The sequence below is a fragment of the Gracilinanus agilis genome, chromosome 1, assembly GCF_016433145.1.
Source record: "Gracilinanus agilis isolate LMUSP501 chromosome 1, AgileGrace, whole genome shotgun sequence".
In the NCBI taxonomy this organism is placed as follows: Eukaryota; Metazoa; Chordata; class Mammalia; order Didelphimorphia; family Didelphidae; genus Gracilinanus; species Gracilinanus agilis.
Window position 1 is genome coordinate 264,775,479 of NC_058130.1, and position 20,739 is coordinate 264,796,217.

At 36.2% G+C, this 20,739-nt stretch overlaps 1 protein-coding gene across 1 annotated transcript in view; it reads right to left on the reverse strand.

The window, feature by feature from the left end:
* Positions 1 to 20,739, reverse strand: part of LOC123235266 (aminopeptidase O (putative)) — a 594,443-nt gene that overhangs the window by 304,671 nt on the left and 269,033 nt on the right. The window contains exon 5 of the mRNA XM_044661380.1: positions 8,574 to 8,763. Coding sequence (XP_044517315.1) covers positions 8,574 to 8,763 — 190 coding nt within the window. The remainder of the gene's footprint in view (positions 1 to 8,573; positions 8,764 to 20,739) is intronic.

A 20,739-nucleotide genomic window follows, 5' to 3' on the forward strand; every position in this document is an offset into this window, starting at 1 on the left:
AATACTTGAAGAATATCATATCCCCCTTAAGTCTTCACTTGTCCATGTTAAATAGAACATAGCACCGTCTTTTTAGTCTTTCACCATCTCAGCTGCCCTTCTCTGGAAACTCTTCAGCTAATCAATGTTTTTCTTAAAAATCCAAAGCCCAATAATTTATACATATTCCAGATATGATCTGACCAACATAGGGTAGAGAAGGGCCACCAGCTACCAAAGAAAGTGTTGACTTTCTTGGCTACCATAGGTGTCCTGAGTCTGTGGTCCAATAACCCTCCAGATCTTTTTTCAGAAGTGCTGTCTATTTCCTTTATCTTGGTCTTGGGGACCAATTTTTTTTTTTTATAACTTAAATGTAAAACTTGGCATTTATCCTCATTTTCCTGTATTTGGCCAAATGTTCTAGACTGAGAGGATCATGATGAATTATGTCATTATGAATAATGATTATGTCATCCAAATGTTAGCTATCCCTTTCAGTTTTGTGTCATTTGTGCCTTTATTCAATCATTCATAAATATCCATAAAACATTCATTAAACAGAACAGGGCCAAGCATAGCTCTCTGAGGAATATCCTTGAAGAACTCCTTCCAAGATCACATCCAAACATCAATGATTGCTATTTGGATGCAGCCATTCAACTGGTTCTTAATCCCACCTAATTGTATTGCTCTTTAGCTCCATTTTCCCACAAGCCTGAGAAACTTTACTGAATTCCTTGCTAAAATGAATTGAACTATATCTGTAGTGTGCAACCTGTCAAAAAAGAAATTATCCTTAATGTACAACTAGGGCCCGATTAGTGCAAATAATGAATCCCCTAGTTATTATATTACTTGAATTCATCCTGCATACTTCCATTGGGCTGGAACCAATTACCATATTTTACAGAATTTTAACTTCAAATAGCACAATTTCAAACAAATGCTAACTCCTCGAAGGAGCCATCATTCACTCTAATTGGGGCCTACCTAGCCTTACTATCTATAATTACGATTTCATTTTCCAAATGTCTACTTAGCATCACTTTAATAAAAAATCCTATAATTTTGCTAGGAATTGAAGCCTATTGGCTTGTATTTTGCAGATATCCTGTACTTTCTAGTATATAGGCAATTATCCTTAGCAAAGAAAGTAGAAGTAAAATAAGAGTTGAACAGTTCTGCATCTCCTCCACAATCAGTTATTGTTCTCTCTCTTTATCCTAATGTATCTTTAAAAAAAAAATGAACTCATTTTTGTTAGTCTTAGCTTTCTTTCCCTTAGCTCATTCTGAACTTTAATGCTTACATGACCATGTCATTCATTTGCATTCATCCTCCATTCCATGATCTAGATTCAAACTTCTGTACCTGGTATTTTTTTGTCTCTAGGCCTGGTTCTCAATCAACTGAGCTACCTACCTAGCTGCCCCTCTGTATGTGATTTTAAAAAAATCAAGTTAATTGCTGAGTTCCCTGAAAATCTGTATCAATATCTTTAGAGACCTTCCCCCCAGCACTTTTTCCCCTCCTGATTAGCACTGTTTGATGAGGTATCTTCAGAATCACATTCCTAAAATTTTCTCATCTCTCTTTGGCTGATTTTACCTGCAGAATTTTAGTCCATTGGAGCTAAAATATCTTTCTGAACCCTTTGAAATCTACTCTCCAAATATGTCATATGATGCTGTTTTCTTTATCATAAATTCTAAGATGTTTATAATGGAGAGCCTTGCCCCATATTTTACCAAAAAAATCGAGGCTATTTGTCATAAACTTCTCTCCTGTTCCTCATCTCCTAACACTTCTGCCTCTCTCTTCCCCTCCCCCCTTTTTCACAGGTGGTCTTACTCCTTACCTCAAACCCTTCTACTTGCAAAGGCAATCAATCCTATTCAATCTCATCTCCTCCAACAGACTGCCCTCTCTTTTATCAATTCTTTTCAATCTCTCCTTATCTGCTGACTCCTCTACTGCATACAAACATGCCCCTATTTCCCCCATTCTCAAAAAACAAACAAACACCCAACAACAACAACAACAACAACAACAAAAAACCCTAATAAAACTCCTCAATTGATCCTTCCATCCCAGCTAACTAAGGTCCATATCTCCTCTGCTCTTTGTGGCTAAACACCTTGAAAAGACAAAAAAATTTACAATGTGTTTCCACTTTCTCCTCTCTTACTCTCTTCTTAACCCTTTCTAGTTTCCAATTTTACTGTTACACTGAAACTGTTCTTTCCAAAGTTACCAGTGATCTCTTAGTTGCCAAGTCCAAAACCTTTTCTCAATTCTCATTCTCCTTGATATCTCTATAGTCTTTGACAATATTGATCACCCTTTTTTCCTTAATATTCTTTTCTCTTTAGGTCTCCAGGACAACACTCTCTCCTGGTTCTCCTTCTATCTACCTAAACCACCTAAACCACAGCTCCTAAATCTCCTTTGTTGGATCCTCATCCAGATCATGCCCTCTAACCCAGTGATGGCAAACCTATGACACACATGTCAGCACTGACACACATAGCCATTTTCGATGACATGGCCACATGCAGCTGCATACAGAAAAGTATGGGGCCGCATGTTGAGGATGAAACATTTGCTTTAGTGTAGTGTAGACACTCCATGCACTACAGATGGCAATTCTACCTATATTAATTAACCTATTTTGGTTTATTAAATACAGTTATATATTACAATTATACATTTTTGTTATTTAAACTAAAAATATCATGAAATTATGATTTTTCTTGAAGTGACACACCACCTGAGTTATGCTGGGTTTTTTTGGCAAATTTTGACACACCAAGCTCAGAAGGTTGCCCAACACTTCTCTAACCATAGGTGTCTCACAGGGTTCTGTCCTGGGCCCTCTTCTCATCTTCCTGTATTCTACTTCATTTGGTGATCTCATCAGCTCCCCAGTATTTAATTACCATTTCTATGCTAATGATTCTTAGATCTATTTATCCTGTCCTAATCTCTCTCCTAACTCTATCCTGCCTCCAGTATGGCATCTCAAACTATCTTTTTTTTTTTTTATCTATAGTAAAATAGACTAAATGTACAATAGATATCTTAAATTCAACAAGCCCAAATTAGAACTCATCTTTCCCTAAACCTTCCACTCCACTCCCAGGGCAACAACACCATCTTTCAGGCTCAAAGCCTAGGTGTCAAACTCAACTCCTCACTAACTCTCACCCCACCACACACACACATATCCAATCTGTTGCCAAGTCCTACTGACTTCACTTTTGCAATGTCTCTCAAATAGAGCTTGCTCTCTGTTCTGACATTACCACCACTCTAAGGTGGGCCCTCATCACTTAAAGCCTGGATTACTGCAATATCCTACTGGTGGATATGCCTGCATTAAATCTCTCCCCACATCAATCCATCCTCCATTCAGTTACTGACACGATTTTCTTAAAGTCCAAGTCCAACCATGTTACTCCCCTACTCAATAAATTACAGTGGCTCTCTGTGGTTTCCAGGATCAAATACAAAACCCTCTGTCATTCAAAGTCTCTCATAACTTAGCCTCCTCCTACCTTAGTCTTTTTAATTCCTGGTCAAGTATTCTTCTGACCAGTGACATTGGTCTTCTGGGGTTTCCCAAATCAGAAACTCCATGTCTAGGTTCAAGGTAGTTTTTCTGGTTGTATCCCATGCCTAGAATGCTCTTCCCTTGCAAGCTCTGCCTACTGACTTTCCTGGCTGCCTTTAAATCCCTCAGCTCTTTCCCTCTATTAATTATTTTCTTTGTTTTTTTTTGTTTGTTTTTTTTTTCATTTTTCTTCACAATTGTTTGTCTTCCTCATCAGAATGTCAGTTCCTTGACAGCAGAGACTATCCTTAGTCCTTCTCCTCTTTGTATCCCTAGCATTTAGCATAGTGCCTGTCACATAGTAAGCAATTAATAAATGTTTAATCACTGACTAGTCAGTCACTCCCTCAGAAGACTCCCATAATTTCCAATTCTTCCTTACTCTTAGAACTCAAATTCAGAATATTATTTCCCCTTGTAAGTTCTTCTACCTTCTGAAGGATCATTAAGACAAGTCAAGAAATTATTAGCTACTTTGCTTTTGGCAGAGGAATGACTCCAGCAGATGTCTGGAAAATGGATATCTCATCACTTTTTTTTAACTCTTACCTTCCATCTTAGAATCAGTACTGTGTATTGGTTCTAAGGCAAAAGAGCAGTAAGGGCTAGGCAGTGGGTGTTAAGTGACTTGCCCAAGATCACACAGCTAGGAAGTGTATGAAGCCGGATTTGAACCTAGGACCTCCCATCTCTGGGCCTGGCTCTCAATTTACTGAGCTACAAAGCGGTCCCCATCACTTTTCTTTTATGGCTCTCTGACAGACTTGCAAACTGTTCCTTAAACTTAATCATCGATATTCTCCTTCTGCCCAAGTGGCCTATAACATACTCTAACAATTTTATTACTTTTGTTTCTGCCTCTGTTGAACTTCAACCAAACACTATACACCATGTTTCTTTGCTCTGGTTCCTATATTTGCTCACATAAGTATATCTTTTTAATATGCAATGCTACTTTATATACTCCCCACCCCTGTCATATATTTCTTTTAGAGAAGATATGTACTTGTAGAACTGTAGTTCCAGTCAAGATATCATCTCATCCAGTCTTAGTGATACCCAGAAGGTCAAATCTTACTTATTATCCAAAAATACTTTGTGAATGTATTAGGAGACAACAAAAGTCTTGGCTTTTACCGAATGAGGTCCTATCTTTCTAGATATTCAACAGGTGCTAAATGTTTATAACCTACAATGATGAGTTGCATAATCTATATTGATTATTAATTCTAGACTCTGAAAAAATAAAATACTCAGTTGAAGTTATCTAGTCTACATCAGAAACCTTTCCATTCCTATAATAAATCCACTTGGTTCCCATTTCTTTGATGTTTATTTGTTAACATGTTGATGCAGTTGTTATTTATGTTATCTCATTCTTCTCTTTTTGATGTTTCAGATTTCTGTCTGAATAGAAATGGCCTTAGCAGGTTGTTATCCTGTAATTATTCTTTTATATTTAATGTTCTGTGGATTTGTGTAAAAGTGAATAAAATGACTATTTTTTTCATTATTGAATAAAAATATTGGGATGTAAGCTCATCCTCTGTAGGCTCACTGAAAGCTTCTTTGGGACAATTCCAGTAGAAGACAGAATGACAAGAATGATATATACCTAATCTTGTTCTCACATGACTTTGATTTCTTCTGCTGGGTCTCTATATTATAAAAACTTTTGTTTCACATAGTTTGGAGATAATGAGTATATGATTGTTATTAGTTCCTTTCTTAGATACTATTTTCTGTAAATTTCTTAGTATCTTAACTGCTAAATAGTCTCCCTTTGTTGTAGCTAGCTAGTTTCTTTGATATCCAGCTTAGTGTGGAGGAAGGTACCTCTTTGTCAAACCCCACTCCTATCTATCCTTGTTTAAAGCTCCATTTGATAAGATTTGCAAGACTCAAGGCAAATTAATCTTTGTCAGCTCCCTTCAGGAATATTCTGTCTCTAGTCAGAGACATACAGTTTTAATTCAGGCAGCTAAGAAATCATTCAGATACCAGGGAACCAAGTTAAGTTAACACAGGATCTGGCTGCATCTACATTGAAGGACTGTAAGGCATGGAAGAAAGCATATTCCAGAAAGCAAGGAAACTGGGTCTACAACCAAGAATCAACTATCCAGCACAACTGACTATATTCTTGCGGGGGAAAGTATGGTCATTTAATAAAACTGAAGACTTCCAAGTATTCATAAAGAAAAGACCAAACTTAAACAGAAAATTTGATATCCAAACACAGAACTCAACAGAATCACCAAAAGGTAATTAAGAGAGGGGAAAACAAAAACAAAAACAAAAAACAAAAACCTTTTTGTAAGGGACCCTATAAGTTCAAATGATTAAATTAGAAGCATTCCCAAAAACAAGGATGCCCATTATCACCTCTATTATTTAACATTGTACTAGAATCACTAGCAGTAGTGAATAGAGAAGAAAAAGAAATTTAAGGTATTAAAATAGGCAATGAAGAGACCAAACTATCACTCTTTGCAGATAATATGATGGTTTACTTAAAAAAATCCCAGAAAACCAACTAAAAAAATAGTGGAAATAATCAACAACTTTAGCAAAGTAGTAGGTTACAAAATAAATGCACATAAATCATCAGCATTTCTATATATTTCCAACACATTTCAGAAACAAGAGTTAGACAGAAAAATGTCATCTAAAATCACCCTAAACAATATTAAATACTTAGGAATCTATCTACCAAAACAAATACAGGACTTATATGAACACAACTACAAAACACTTTCAAAACAATTAAAACTAGATCTAAACAATTGGAAAAGCATTAATTGCTCATGGGTAGGATGAGCTAACATAATAAAAATGGCCATTCTACCCAAATTAATTTACTTATTTAGTGCCATACCTATCAAACTACCAAGAAACTTCTTTACTGAATTAGAAAAAAAACTATAACAAAGTTCATTTGGAAGAACAAAAAATTAAGAATATCAAGGGAAATAATGAAAAAAAATGTGAAGGAAGGTGGCCTAGCAGTACCAGATATTAAACTATACTATAAAGCAGCAGTCATCAAAACAATATGGTACTGGCTAAGAGACAAAAGGGAGGATCAGTGGAATAGATTTGGGGAAAGTGACCTCAGCAAGAGAGTCTATGATAAACCCAAAGAGCCTTGCTTTTGGGACAAAAATCTATTTGACAAAAACTGCTAGGAAAATTAGTAAACAGTATGGGAGAGATTAGGTTTAGATCAATATCTCACACCCTACATCAAGATAAATTCTGAATGGAGGAATGGCATGAATATAAAGAAGGAAACTCTAAGTAAATTAGGTGAACACAGAATAGTATACTTGTCAGATCTTTGTGAAAGGAAAGATTTTAAAACCAAGCAAGAGTTAGAAAAAATTACAAAATGTAAAATAAATAATTTTGATTACATTAAACTGAAAAGGTTTTGTACAAACAAAACCAATGCAACCAAAATTAGAAGGGAATCAACAAATTGGGGAAAAATCTTTATAAGAAAAAACTCTGACAAAGGTCTAATTACTCAAATATATAAGGAGCTAAATCAATTGTACAAAAAATCAAGCCATTTCCCAATTGATAAATGGGCAAGGGACATGAATAGGCAATTTTCAGATAAAGAAATCAAAACTATCAATAAGCACATGAGAAAGTGTTCTAAATCTCTTATCATTAGAGAAATGTAAATCAAAACAACTCTGAGGTACCACCTCACACCTAGCCAATTAGCTAACATGACAGCAAAGGAAAGTAGTGAATGCTGGAGGGTATGTGGCAAAATTGGGACATTAATGCATTACTGGTGGAGTTGTGAATTGATCCAACCATTCTGGATGGCAGTTTGGAACTATGCCCAAAGGGCACTAAAGGACTGTCTGCCCTTTGATCCAGCCACACCACTGCTGGGTTTATACCTCAAAGAGATCATAAGGAAAAAGATGTATACAAAAATATTTATAGCCGCAGTATAAATTTGTAATGGCAAAAAATTGGAAAACAAAGATATGCCCTCAATTGGGGAATGATTGAACAAATTGTGGTGTATGCTAGTGATGGAATACTATTGTGCTCAAAGGAATAACAAACTGGAGGAATTCCATGTGAACTGGAACGACCTCCAGGAATTGATGCACAGTGTAAGGAGCATAGCCAGAAGAACATTATACACAGAGACTGATACACTATGGTAAAAATTGAATATAATAGACTTTTCTACTAGTAGTGATGCAATGATCCAGGACAATTCTGAGGGACTTATGGAAAAAAAAAACACTATTCACATTCAGAGGAGGAACTATGGGAGTAGAAACACAGAAGAAAAACAACTGCTTGAACACTTGGGTTGATGCGGATATGATTTGGGATGGAGACTCTAAACGACCACCCCAGTGCAACTATCAATAATATGGAAATAAGTCTTGATCAATGACACATGTAAAACTCAGTGGAAATACATGTCAGCTATGGGGGGGTGGGATGGAGGGGAGAGAAAGAACATGAATCATGTAACCATGGAAAATTTTTCTTAAAAAAATAAAATAAAATAAAATGAGAAAGGCTTTTAGGAGAATATTCTTTTTTTAAAAAAACCCTTACCTTTACTCTTGAAATCAAAACTAAGTATTGGTTCCAAAGCAGAAGAGTAGTAAGGGATAGGCAGTTGCTTTAGTGTTGTTCAGCTAGGACATGTGAGGCTACATTTGAACCCAGGACCTCCCATTCCTAGGACTCAGTGTAGATCTGGCTCTCAATATACCGAGCCACCTTGCTGCCCAGAGAATTTTTTTAAGGACAGTTTTTACTATCTGTCCCATCACAGAAGATCACAAATGTTATCACTATGACCAAGCAGCATTCACTAGGTTACTATGATATGCCATGCCCAGTGACAAATGGAGAACTGACTATGTGGACAATAAGGCTGAACTCAAAGTTATTTTCTCCTTAGATGGATGGTATCACACATACACACCTTTTGGGCTTCAATCCAAAATACATCTTCCAAATGTGTGGCAAACCCTTCACTTAACCATTCTTCAGTCCAATCTCGAGCCCCAATGGCTAAACCAAACCAAGCATGAGCAATTTCATGGCAAAGGCGTGTTCCACAGAGATTGGTCCCTCCAGGTAAGACACTCTGAGACAGGAAGATGATGTGTGGGCTGTGTATAATGAAGAACAAAACATATTACAGTCCTGTTACAACCTGCAACTCATGGATATATTAAATATATATGCTTTATTAGCCTTGTCAACCTATTATTACTACATGCATGTTAGATCATGACAGATAGTTTGTAGCTCAGATGTTTTTAGAAAGAAGGCTGCAGTTTACTGCTTGGCAGTGATTCAGGCTAACATTTCTGCCAAGCAGTGGTTTTAGTCATCAAACAACTATTACCTATAATAAGTAACTTAAACCAAAGTTTTACATTTTAAAAAATTACAAGGCTGATTTAGTTTTTCATCCACTGAAATCTGGACAGTAAAAAGAAATGTAGGTGTGAATCAAATGAATGATCAAAGGATTTGCAACAACAAAAAAAATGGTTATTTGTATTTTTCTTTCAAATAGAGAAGTTTTACAGAAGAAAAGAAAAATTAAGAAAAAAATCGTAACAAAAGTTTCCATTTTACATTGGAGATGGTATTCAACCTGACAAACAAACAGGTGCTCCAGAATATCTAAACTTTCCAAAAGCACACATGAAGACCAGCTCTATATAAGAAAGCATTTCCAAGTGAATTGTACCATTTGGCCAAGAACAATTCTCTCATCTGTGTATGTTTGTCCACATGATATAAGAAGGATCAGACAGGCAAGGCTATGAGTCAACCCACAGAAGTATAGAAGAGAGGGCCCAACACCTGTACCAGACTTCTGGTTTTGTTGTATCCTTTCTAAGTAAAAACTCTTATCTGTAATATCTTGAATATCCTGGTTAAGGGCAAAAAAGTGGAGTGGCTAGGAGAGAAGGAAGAGAAGAGGCTGGGCACTTTTGGTTTCCACAGTTTAACTTTATTTTCATTTACACATGACTCTTTTTACAACTTCCTAGGAAGCATGTGGTCTGAAGTATCTCCCCTCAATAGGCAGAACGAACCAGTTAGATAAATTTCCATGTTAAGAAATTAAGTCCACATCTGTGTGCACTGGTTATTTCCTTCAAAAGACATGTGTTTGCTATCATGCAGACCCTGCCCAAGTCAACACTGGCAGTTTCTCTCTCTCTCCTTTGCTTACGATTAAGGAAAACCCCACCTCTATTTCCTTTGCAACATGTCCAACCATTCAGATCTGAGAGCTCAATGGAAAATATAGTTGGGTATGCCAAAATAGGTAAGCTCTGATGTAAAACAATAACAGTGAATGCATGCAAATGAAGCACAATTAACTAGAATCACAGGAGATTGCACCAGAAATGACTGAAAGTCTGGGGAGAAGAGTCTAGGAAAAAGGAGCAAGAATAAACAGCACCTCCTCAAATCCTTCCAAGAGCAGAGTATAAGGGGAGAAAAAAGTTAAAAGGAAACAAAATGAAGAGAGAGGCAGAAAAGCAACCTACCTTTTTTTTATTGAGAAAAACACTTCAATTCAGAAGCATAACTGTGTAGCTTCGGTATACTACTTTGGTCATTTTTAAGTAAATGACCCCTAGCTCTAACATGTGCAGTGCTAAAAGGGAAAACCACAGAAATTCACCAAGTAAATAACATTCCAGACATACTGCTGGCAGTATTTTGTCCTTTTGGCTAAACAAAACATGAGCAACTTCATGCCTTATAAACAGACTTGCGAAAGAGCCTGAATTGTTAAGTGTCAACTAGACATATAGATATACAATCCTAATGTATACAAAGATATAATATATCTATGTTACTACTTTCAACACAATACTATTATACATAGTAATTACTAAGAAATCTTTACAATCTTTTTACGTTTAAAAAAAACCCTTAATGTCCAAGGGTGACCTTGATAATGTTTTCTTTTTCTCTCCCAGTGTAAAAAAAAAATGATATGAAAAATCAAATTGGAGATGTGTGGGTATAATTTCATTTTCCAACCTTTTAAACTTTTTAAAAGTAGAAATCAGTTTATACAAGTCATAAAATTTTAGATTTGCAAGGGATTTTGGAGATAATTTAGCAATTCCCTCCATTGGCCCTCCTCACTTTACAGAAGAAGAAAGCAAGGCTCTAAGAGGTTAAGTGATTATCTCAAAAGAAACCTTGGTTGTTCTTAGTAGACTTTCTCTTTTTCATTAAACCTCTTAGTAACAATATACAAGAGCACTGGCATTTTGGTTTGATTCAGAACCATGGAATTCACAGACCCTGAATTGGAAGGGACCTCAGTAATTATCTAGACCAATCCCCTCAATAATATACCTAATTAATTGTCAGTTGTTGAATTCCCAGTGCAGATACATTGATATTTTTTTTTAAACAATCCCTTCCTCTTTTGTCATCATTAGAATTTAAACAAAAAATTCCCACTGCTTCAGAATTTGATTTTTGAGAGCTTCTTATCCTCCCTTAGGCTGCACTGTCCTATAGAATTTTAGTTCATGAGATTTTATTTATCCTTTACTTAAAATATTCCCTCTTGAAATCTAGGCCTTAGGTCAAACTCTGTCTAGTTTAATTCTCCTTTGCTATCATGAAATTTTAAGCTGGGGTAGTTACTTTTCCCCAAGATTGCCATCATTTAGACCCAGACAACTAGTACTCTTCAATGGTTGAGAATTAGGTGCAAAATGGCAAAATTCATTGATTCACTCACCTTTTGAAGGATGAAATGATTGAGAAATTATTAGGGACAATGTTTTGGCAGAGAAAGAGAGAACTTCAACAAATGTATGGACAACTGAAAATTCCCCTTAGTACTTATATCATGCCACCAATCTAAAAATTTCTAATTTTGTGTTTTCCCTTCCCAACTTATTTCTGGTCTTGAAATAAATGCATTTCCTATTGAATTGGGGAAATACTTTAATTTTCCATTCGTTTTAGGTTTACATAAAGTGATTTTTCCAAACACAGATGAAAGTGTATTTTGTATAATAGAAAGAGTTGGATCTACAGTTTCATTCATTCCTCCAGCAAGCATTAGCAGGACTGATGTGTCTGGTACTGTGCTGAGGGTGGATTTACATAGAAAAAATAAAATAGTTCCTCTCCTCAAGAAGCTTATGTAGATCAACAACCTATATATTCAAAAAGTTGTGAATTATGTCACTGTAAGGAGTGAAATCACAGTTGTGTTTGCTACAGATATTTTGAAGAGGTCTATTTTTTTGTAATCTATATTGTTCTTTGAAAACTGAACACATAGAGGAAAGGAATAGCATTCAAGCCTTATAGGGAAAGCTGCAGTGTTTGGAATACTAATAGAGAAAAATTAAAACCTTGTGCACCATTCAGACCAAGGAGGATCTTTCTTCTCTTTTTGATGTAACACATGAATGAGTTCAACAGAAACTAAGGCAGGAGATGAACTACCCAAAACATCCAGAAATACTCAAAAAACATCCACAGACACCCAAACACCACAATGGGAGGAAACTATGGTTCAAACCATCAGCTGCTGTACCATATCACTCCTAATTAACTGTTTTTTCTCCTGAACACACCAATCCTGGATTTGCCCAGTATCAGTTATGTTGCCTTGGGTAAATCAGCTCACTTTTCTGGGCCTTCTGAGTTTTCTCTTCTGTGAAACGAGAGGCATAGATTACATGATTTCTAAATTTGTTTATATTTCTGTCAATAGAATTTAGGACTCTTAGACTCTTTTGGAAGAGAATTTTCTAGAGGAAAAGCCATGCCCCAAATCCTCCAGTTCCCAGCATTTTCTTCCCAGTGTTAGACATAATGTATGAGATAAAGTAGTGATAACATTTCTCGTGGTAGAAAGCATTTTTCTTAACATACAAACTAAAAGATGAAATGAGATTTTGAAAAACTGATGCTGACCCTTGTTCTTCATGGCTATCTAAATCTAAATCCTGTGCTTTACAGACAGAGGTTCTTCACAATTTCTGAGATGCTGAAACATAAAAAAGTTGTCATTCTTACTTCAAAAAACCTTCTAACCGCAAGTATCAATAGAAGAGCTAGATTTGGGGTCAGAGAATCTTTGTTCAGGTCCTAGATCTGTTTCTTAACTAAATGTGAGACATTAGGCAAATTACTTAACCTTGTAGAAGAGGTCTCAAGCTATTCTTCTACAAAATTAAGAAGTTACGCTAAGTGATCTCTGTGATTTAGTTCTAAATCCTAAGAAAACTTGAGAAAAAGTCACTCATGTTTATTGTTTCAACAAATATACCGTTCTGATAGATTCAGTAAAATTCTTAGAAATTAAGCCATAAGTACTACCTTAATTGAGCCTTAGACTAACAATCTCTAAAGTGAAAGCCATGGCCTCAGGGGGGCTATCACATGATCCCAACAGGTCCTGGTATAAGATATTCATGATCAATCATTTGAAAGGTGTATTGATTGAGGGGATGCCATCCACTCCTCTCCTGGGACTTTTTTCCAGTATACCAATACCTACCCTTCACTCATAACACTCCAAGCCTCTCCTACTCCACTACATCCTATTGCTCTACAAACTTCTAATCTTCCTTTTTCAATGGGTTGCAGCCATATATAGCAGTTATAACCTAACCTTAACTTTGGAACTCCACTGCAGCAATTGCATAGGTGCCATTTGAAAAATTCCCTCAATCCATTATACCCCAATCTAGTTTCCCCAAATAACTTCAGGACTAGAGTGAGCTCTATATCTGAAGGAAGTAAGGGTAAAAACTTTTTGTTTGGGGTGAGACAAAGTGGGCTTCAAAAGATAAGTAGGCATGGGATAGGATGAGAGCTTTAACAAAGATTTCGTTATGCTTCCTCCCAAATCTTCAGGACTTTCCTATTTTTGTCAAGGGTACCACCATCCTTCCAATCACTAGGATTGTCAGCTTGACCTTGAGGTCATCCTGAACTCATTTTCATTCAATCACACATACCCAAGATGTTGCAAAATATTGTTTCCATTTTCTCAACAACTCTTACATATGCCTCTTTCTCTCCACTAAACAATTATCCTTCTAAGTTTAGGTTCTTAGCTGTACTACTTCTTATTCATTTTCCCCCTTACTCCCAAATCATCCTTCACATATATGCCAGTGCCTTTTTCTAAAATAAATATAATAATTATAATAATACTATAATATATATAATAAAATAAATAATATTTTTCCTGAATCAGATTTTAGTGATTCCTTTTACTTCTAGGATAAATATAAACCTCTTTTTTTGGCTTTAAAAGTCCTTCATATCCTGGTGCTAAATGACCTTTCCAGCCTTATTTATACATTATTCCTCTTGCTATACTCCAGTCCAACCAAACTGGCTTTCTTCCTGTTCCTTACATATACAAAAACACAACAAAAATATTCAAAAATGAATAAGAAATTAGGGTATGAGACTATCACTAAGTAGAATTATGTAAAGAAAAACAAATCTATATTAAAGGTTTTCTATTGAGTTAAAATGAGATAATTCATTTGTGCTTAGTTTTGTATTATGCATGGCAAATATCTATACATAAATATGATTCATGTAAAAAGTAAGATGTACATTTTGTGCATATTATATAGCTATTTTGTACATTTACATTTTTACATGCAGAAAACATAAAAATATTCTTAGTTTGCAGGCCTATATGAAAACAAGCAGTGGGCTAGATTTGGGCTGGAGGCTGTAGTTTGTCAATCCCCGCCTAAACAGTGTCCATTTCAGGAGTTTCTTTGCCTGCTAGAGAGATCTGTGCCATGGATCTCTCCAAATGCCAAATTGTTTATTCATAACCCCTACAATAGATGGAAGCATAATCATTTTAATGAAACTTTTAATATTACATTTCTTCTCTGTACTGCCTCAACATTTTCTAAAACAAGAGTCAGAGGATAACTTAATATTCTTTAATACCCAGATAGAGTATATTCTTTTTTTTTAAACCCTTACCTTCTATCTTAGAATCAATACTACGTATTGGTTTCAAGGCAGAAGAGTGGTAAGGACTAGACAATGGGGGTTAATTGATTTGTCCAGGGACACACAGCTAGGAAGTGTCTGAGGCCAGATTTGAATCCAGGACTTCCTGTTTCTAGGCCTGGCTCTCAATCCACTGAGTCACCCAGCTGCCCCCAATAGATATATTCTTACTGCTCTCTTAAAAAAATCATAATTTTCTTTCTTTCTTCTTCATTTCTGGAATTCTTCTTTCTCTTTGCTTTTTGCCTTCATCTTCCTTCCTTCCCTCTTTCCTTCCTTTCTTTCTTCCTTCCTTTCTTCCTTCCAGTAAAAGGACAGGAGAAGTGGGAAGCCTGGGAAAACTGGGCAGGGTGGGAGTAAGAGAGTATATGCATCCTCTTTGTTTTCCTCTGAGACAAGCAACAGTGGAACTTTCAAAACAAAGGCCCCAACTAATGGAATTATGTTTTTCTCTTTTTTTTCATTAAAATTATGTATATCATTATTAACTTAAGAACTTTTTTATTTTAAGGTATTCTAGAAAATAAATCACCCACATAGCATAGTGTTGTATTTATAAACTTAAAGTATGCCTCTAATAGAGGAACACCTTGATTGTTGTCAGTATTAGTTATAATCCTTTAGGAGTAGTTCTGTTGGAGGAGAAATGGAGACTTTCATCAGATCCCAAAGAGGAGCTTGTACTGGATTTATTTTTGCTTTTCCCTAGAGACCTGACCCCTTTTACTCATTAGGGAAAGACAAAATACTTATGGGCCCAACCTGGGTTTTAACTTCTACAGCAGGTTGGAGCAGGTTGCCTGGGTGGAGTAAAGAGGCTTGGAAATTACTTTTGATTAAGAACAAAAAGAGCCCCAAGTCCCAGAAGAACCCCTCCCAGTATCCTGGAGATGATCCCAATCCCCTCTGTAAAGGAACAAACTTAATAAGTCACCTTCAAGAACATGTAGATACTTGGCAAAAATGTTTGGAAAAGAGCTTTTCATCATACTCTTACTCCTCCGGAATTAAAATTCTTCTGCAATTTGATTAACAATATGATCAGATGAATGCTATCTTACCACTGTGGGAAGGAAGAAGAAAACTAAAAGAAGAAAAAAAGAAACTAAGTACCATTCAAAATTAAACTACACAGTTCAAAGACTTTCCAGATTAAATGAAAGCAACTTTTACTTATGTACCAGTTTTCCATTGATTTAATTTGGAAAATCAAAAAGCTAATACACTACCCTGAGGCATTCTAAATGGGAGGACAATTTCTCTTGGAAAGCTCCCTCTCTGACTCATTTTTATTATGTTAAAAATATCTTTTTCCTTTTTGTCCATAAGATGTAAATAGAAATATATTTAAAAATAAAATGTCTAATTCCTTTCTCTTCATTATTGGTCACTATAATGAAAGTATCTCCTAGAATCACTTTCCCCTAGATATTTCAAATAAAAGATATGTTCATCTGCTTAGATGTAGAAGGATGAAAGGACGGCCTTTTGAGGATATTTTTTTCCCCTATGATTGTAATCAATGAATCACTGGCTATCTTCTTTCATTCCCATCATCTGGCATCTAACAATTGCTATGAAGGATAGTCAATCAACAAGCATTTACTAACCACTTACTATTGTGTAATTAGAATCTGTTACCCTAAAAACTACGATCCCTAGCAAAACTATGATCTCCAGCAAAACTATGATTCCCAGCACTCCACTCACTTCCTGTTGTTTATGTGCTGATGTAGACAGGATATAAATTTGGTGGTATTCTATGTCTCGCTCTTTTTTCCTTCCTGTTGCGGTTTTGGTGGAGTGGGGATTTTTGAACAGAAGGAAAAACTTAATCACATGGTTCTATTTTGTCAGATAATAAATTTTGAAAAAATAATACTTGAAGTATTGCACATTAATTTAACTCTTACACTATGTACCAGGCTTTGCTAAGTGCTGGGGATACAAAAAAAGACAAAAGCAATCCCGCCTCACGGTTTAATGGAGGAGACAACATGTAAACCAGTGGTTCCCAAACTTTTTTGGCCTACTGCCCCCTTTCCAGAAAAAATATTACTTAGCGCCCCCTGGAAATTATGAAACTACTTATTGAACTCAGAATAGTATGTAATACAAAAAAAGTGTGGCCATCACCATTCCCCTAGATCGCTGCAGCACCCACCAGGGGGCAGTAGTGCCCACTTTGGGAATCACTGATATAAACAGTTCTGAAAATGGAGATAACCTCAGAGGTAAGGCACTAATTAAGGACTGAAAAAGATTTCTTACAAAAGGTAGGGCTTTTGTTGAGTCTTGAAGGAAGTCAGGGAAGGTAACAGGTAGGCAGAGAATACCAGACATGGGGGATGCCTAGTGAAAATGCATGGTGTCAGAAGATGACATGTCATTTGTAAGAAACTCAAGGCCAGTATCACTGGAGAGCAGAGTATATGTGGGGAGGAGGAGGAAGTAAGTTGGAAAATGCCTAAAAAGGAGGAGAAGGGATAGATTGTTGAGGGATTTAACAGCCAAACAAAAGATTTCATAGTTTATCCTATAGACATTATGAAAGAACTAGATTTTGTTGAATGGGAAGTAATATGGCCAGACTTACACTTCAGAAAGACCACTTTTAATAGTGAAGATGGACTCAAGTAGAAAGAGACTTGTGTCAAGGAAAACAACCAGGAGGTTATTTCAATAATCAAGGCATAAGATGATATGGTCCTGAACCAGGACAGAGACAGTGGCAGAAGAAAGTCAGAGGTGTATAGGAGAGATATTAGAAAAGTAGACTCTATTAAACTTGGCAATTAATAGGATATGGGAATAGGATGAGAAAGAGTAAATAAATGAGAATAACATCTAGGTAAAAATTCTGGGTCATTGGGAGGATGATAGTACCTTGTCTAGAAACAGAGAGGTTAAGAGGAGTAGAGAGTTGGGGGGTAGGGAAGTGGCAAAGATAATGAGTTCAGTGTGTTGCATTTAAGGTATCTGAGACATCCAGGTTGAGACGTCCAATAGACAATTGGAAATGCAAGGCTGAAAGTCATGGGAGAAGTTAGGGTTAAGCAAAAATATGTGAGAATTAGCTACAGAGAGATGAGAGTTGATTACATAAGAGTTGGTGAAATTATTAAGAAATATCATAGAAGCAGAAGAAACTGAAAGGTTCCAGGACAGAGTCCTATGGAAGAATTATGGTTAGTAGTATGAACTGGATTAAGATCAAGCAAAGGAAATTGAGTATTCATACAGGCAGGAGGAAAACCAGGAGAGCAATATAATGAAAGTATAGAGGGGGAAAAATGGCCTAGAGAAGAGAGTATCAAGGAGAAGAGGGTGATTGATAATGCCAAAGGTTGCAAAGAGGTCAAGAAGGATGAAAATGAAAAAAGACCATTAGATTTGGCAATCAGAAGTTCTATGGTAACCTTGGAGAGAGTTTTAATTAAATGATGAGGTTAGAAGCTAGACTATAGAGAGTTAAAAGAATGAGAGGAAATGAAGTGGAGGTATTAATTGCTGACAACCTTCTCAAGGAGCTTAGCCAAAAAAGGGAGAAGATATATAGGACAATAGCTAAGAGATGGCTGGATCAAAGGGGTGCTTTTTTTTTAAAATATACACAACATATAGGCATGTTTATAGACAGTAGACAGAAGAAGATGAAAAGTTAGTGAGAATGAGGATGATAAAGGAAGCAATGTGCTAGAGAAGGCATGATGGAATGGGATCACTTGTGCATGTAGAGAAGTTTGCTTAGGCAAGAAGAAAGGGCAATTTCTTCATGTGAGACAGGAGTGGAAGATATTGTGGTTAAAGGCAAATGGAGGATGCAAATTGAGAAGAAAAAAGGAAAATCTTAAATGGCCTTGGTTTTTTTCAGTACAACATGAAGAAAAGTTTTCAGCTGAGAAAATAAGGGGGGGAGGAGGAGATAAGGGAATCTAAAAGGAAGGTGGAAAAGTTTGGGAAAGCTGCAGTGTTAAGTGGTAAATGAATTAGGGATTGCCTTGCTCAGTGAGGACTTAGTTGAAAGAAAATAACAAAATGTATTTTTCTAAATGTTCTTTTTCTAAAGAGCTGCTATTGAGAATCCCCAAGATATAATTTTATCCATATTTGTTTAGCATCACTTGAGTAGGAAGAAGGAAGCAGATGGTGGGAATAATCTAAGGTTGGGGTTTGGCAGGGCAAGATCATATATATATAGATCATATATATATAAGATCCTATAGAATTGAACTAGTTCACCATGGGGTCAGGATGGAGAAGGGAGAAGAGTGTGGTCAGTATAGGGATAAAGACGTAGAAAACACCCGAGGAGAGAGGTTAGTAGTTGCAGTGAAGACAAATAAGAAGTTTTGGGGTTGAAATACTAAGACAAGGAAGCCATATGCAATTGAATAAATGTTGTATCTCCCTTTCCATGCTATGGACAAGTAAAGTACCTTGTGTTAATTGTTAAATAATCTACAAGTTACTTATTTCATTTCAATACCAAACTTGAACCACTGAATCAGGCCTGATTTACAAGAATAGAGGAGGCCTCACTAATGGCAGGATAGTTAAGCTAAATAATTGTAGGCAGCCAAGGTGGTGGCAATAGCTATAAAGACAGTAATATACACAGCAATTGAGAGGATATGGTAGAAAGTATGGAAGCTGTAGCAATAGCAAATAGGTGGAATGACTGGTAGACAAGGTTTATAAACTATATTTAACTGGGGCCTAATGATTACTGTACACTCAGGCTCATAAGACTTCTCCTCCTCCTTACTGTAAATTTTGAGTGACAACAGTTCTGGAGAAAGGAGGGTAAAAAATAGTACTGGTGACTGATTATTGATTCCTATTATATTCATTGAAGGACTTAGGTTGCTAGACCTGATATGTCCTTTAAATAACAACAATGACAGCATTTATAGCACTTGATACTGGCAAAGTACTTTACAAATATGATCTCATTTTATCTTCACAACAACACTGGGAGACAGGTGCTATTATTATCCTCATTTTACAGAGGAGGAAACAAGCAGAGAGTTTAATGACTTTGTTAGGATCACATAGATGGTAAGCACCTGAAGCAATATTTTGAATTCAGGTCTTCCTGACTCCAAGTAGTTCTGCTATGTTCAAAAACTGGAAAACTGTGGGTTATCTGCAGGAATGAAGTACAGCATCCCTAGGAGTGTGATAAAACGAACCAGCTAATGATAACTTCCAAGAGAGAGATTCATGAGCCAGAGAGAAGAGCTGTTATTGAGAATCCCCAAGATAGAACCTAGTCCATCTGCCAAGAGTAAAGAGGTTTAGGAGTCTTACCTGATACTTAGTTATGTAACTACAGTGTCAAATTGCAATTCTCAGCTTTCCTCCCTAGCACTACCCCCCACCTCCCACAAACCCTTTGATATAGTAGCTATGACAATGATCCTCTCTGGAGGTAGGAACTTCTTAACTCTGGTAGCTTTGCTTAGAAAAAAGATTGAAGGTTGTTAATAATTGAGCACTAGTCAATAACAGATACTTATCTTAGAGTTGCCTTAAGTCTGAAGTTATGGTATTTAAAAACCAAAAAACTCCAAATGGAAATGCAGTAGAACATAAGCTCCTAGAGAGTAGGAACAGTCTCACTTTTTCATTTGCAGCCCCAGTTCCTGGATTAGTGCATAGCAAGTAGTAGAAACTTAATAAATGTTTATTAAATGAATGGTGTATTGTAGAATCTCCAGGGAGGGAGAGAAGAGACTTGGCTACTTTTCCCCTTTGCATCATAAACCATATATGCTCCTGGATTCTCACTGACAAAAGAAATTTGTGTTTAAAAATATCAAAGGTGTGTGTGTGTGTGTGTGTGTGTTAGCAAAGAACTGAAAACTAAGTATACAGATGCCCATTGCCTGGGGAATCACTAAACAAATTATAGTACATGAATGTAATGTAATATTATTATATGCTGTGGGGAAAAAATCACAATGAATATAATAAAGAGAAATATGGAAAGAGTCAAATGAACTGATGCAAAGTGAGATAAGCAGAACCAGAAAATAATATGCACGATGTCAAAGGACCATTATCTGACTCTTTCT